At 32.9% G+C, this 2,169-nt stretch overlaps 1 protein-coding gene across 1 annotated transcript; it reads left to right on the top strand.

The window, feature by feature from the left end:
- Positions 1-374: 374 nt before the first annotated feature.
- On the top strand, positions 375-1,917 carry LOC131047037 (zinc finger protein 5). The gene is made up of 3 exons (XM_057980834.2): positions 375-574; positions 667-742; positions 1,022-1,917. The coding sequence occupies exons 1-3, from the start codon at positions 442-444 to the stop codon at positions 1,572-1,574; spliced, it is 762 nt and encodes a 253-aa protein (XP_057836817.2). The 5' UTR covers positions 375-441; the 3' UTR covers positions 1,575-1,917.
- The last annotated feature ends 252 nt before the right edge of the window (positions 1,918-2,169 follow it).

Here is a 2,169-nt window from a genome sequence, read left to right on the forward strand (position 1 = left end):
TTTAATTTAATTTTTTTTTTAAAGATCTCTACCAAAATTATAATCGTTGTCTTAGAATGCATGTTTTTCATGCATGATCCTTTTAGATATTCTAAATTTAAAAAAATAAAAAATGCATGATATTTAAATATTCATGCATAACCTTTAAATTAATAATGAAAATACATTATCTCTAAATATATCTTATATATATGACTTATTGACTAGTTAACTTAACTTTATCTATAAATTTTATCATTAAATTATAAATCTATAATAATAGCTGTAGTGCAAAGAAGTAGATCTTATAAAAAAAAATTATAATTATTAGTTAATTTTTTATTTTTTCCCAAAGTATTTGAAGTAATATAAAAAATCAAATGCATATCAGTATTACACAGTTACAGTGAAGATATTGTTACTAGCTAGTGTTGGAGTCACAGTAAAGTTTGAAGACGGAAGATGAATGGAGAAGTGGATGCAGTTGGTGGGAAGGGAAGTTCACCTTCGCCTACCATTTTTACTTGTAGATTTTGTAACAGGAACTTCTCTAAATCACAGGCTCTTGGAGGTCATATGAATGGCCATCGTCAAGGTAAGAAGCAATGAAATTTTCTTTGTCAATGATTTGATTTTATGGACAATTGATTAAGAGTAAAAAGATCTTGTTATACTCTGTAACTACAGATAGAGATTATGAGAACGTGGAAAAGGCGAAGAAACTTTTGGAACAGAAGGGTGTAAGCAGTTCTTGGATGGTCAAGTAAGTAACATGGAAGTTGATGGTAGGAATTTTTCAGTTTGCAACTCTCTGATCAAGAGTTTTTTTTTGATAAAATTGTGCATAAACACAGTAATTGATCATGAGGAACATATGAATTACTGGGTGTGATTCTAAAGGTTGAAAAAAAAATTCATAGACAATTTTATCAATCAGAATATGAAAGTTTTCTGGTTACTTGGGTTGAAGCCATAATAGCAACTAGCTAATAAACTTTTTATTTAAAAAATCTACTGATGCTTCTTTCTATTCACTTTGTAGCAATCAACAAGTGGCACCTCAAAATTATGCATCCATCCCAGGAGGAGTGCAGACACATGTTGAGCAATCTAACCCATCTCAAGTCCAGACATGGGCTCAAGCTGGCTGTTCATATTCAAACCAGAATGTTGGTGGAGGAATTTCAGGAGTTGGACCATCTTTACCCACATCATATTTGAACCAGCAACAGCAAGAGTTTGCTCAAAATCTAGGAGATCAACCTAATTATCAAATGAGAGAGGCATATCCATCTCACCCTAACCCTAATTATCAAATGAGGCAGGCATACCCATCTCTTCCTTACCAAAGGAACAACAATCTGCAAATAGGAGGAGAAGCAACTCTTCTTAACAATACAGGAATAAATGGGCATTCTTTTCCCATGAACAGACACACACAAATGAGAGATCCCTCTTTTACAACTTCACAGGGAGGAAATCCAAATCTTGTTGTGAATGGATTTGCAGCAGCATCACCATCTGAGGAACAGCAACAGATTTTCAGAGTGGATCCTTCTCATCAACCATGGCAAGGAAACGACCCACCTCAGTAAACAACTAGAGGCTCTGGATCATGTGACTCATTTGGTATTTATGGCATTATCCTAAATGCTATAAGTCATGGATGTTGCATGACTGTGAGCTATTATTGCATTTCTTTATAGTTATTGTGTTTAGTCTTCAGTGATAGGATTGTGATTCCATTCATATACTCCTTTTTAGTCTTTGACATGATAAGAACTGATGGATAGTTGCAGTTCTGCACTCCACGATGTTTTTTTAATGTAACTCCATTTTGAAAGTAACTTCTTACTCTCTGTGATTTAAATGGATAAATAAGTGGATTTCATTATCCGTTTTTTCATTTCAATCAAGTTCTAAAATAGTTTGAAGAGATATCTGCCTGAAGTAATTCTTTTTCTTGCTATTTTGTGTTGCTGTATTAAAACTAGAAGCAGTTGGCGTCTGGTTGCCTTTCATGCGTAGCATTCAAAAAACATGCAGTTGGATATGCAAAATCGATGTTTTTTTGTGAAGGATTTTATATTTTTTAAAGAGGTAAGGATATAAAAATTGCATGCATGATGGATGTTAAATTGTTAAATGGTGAATTATATGGAGATAAAGAAAGGTTATTTTGTAACAAAG

This window comes from Cryptomeria japonica, chromosome 9, assembly GCF_030272615.1.
Source record: "Cryptomeria japonica chromosome 9, Sugi_1.0, whole genome shotgun sequence".
NCBI lineage: Eukaryota > Viridiplantae > Streptophyta > Pinopsida > Cupressales > Cupressaceae > Cryptomeria > Cryptomeria japonica.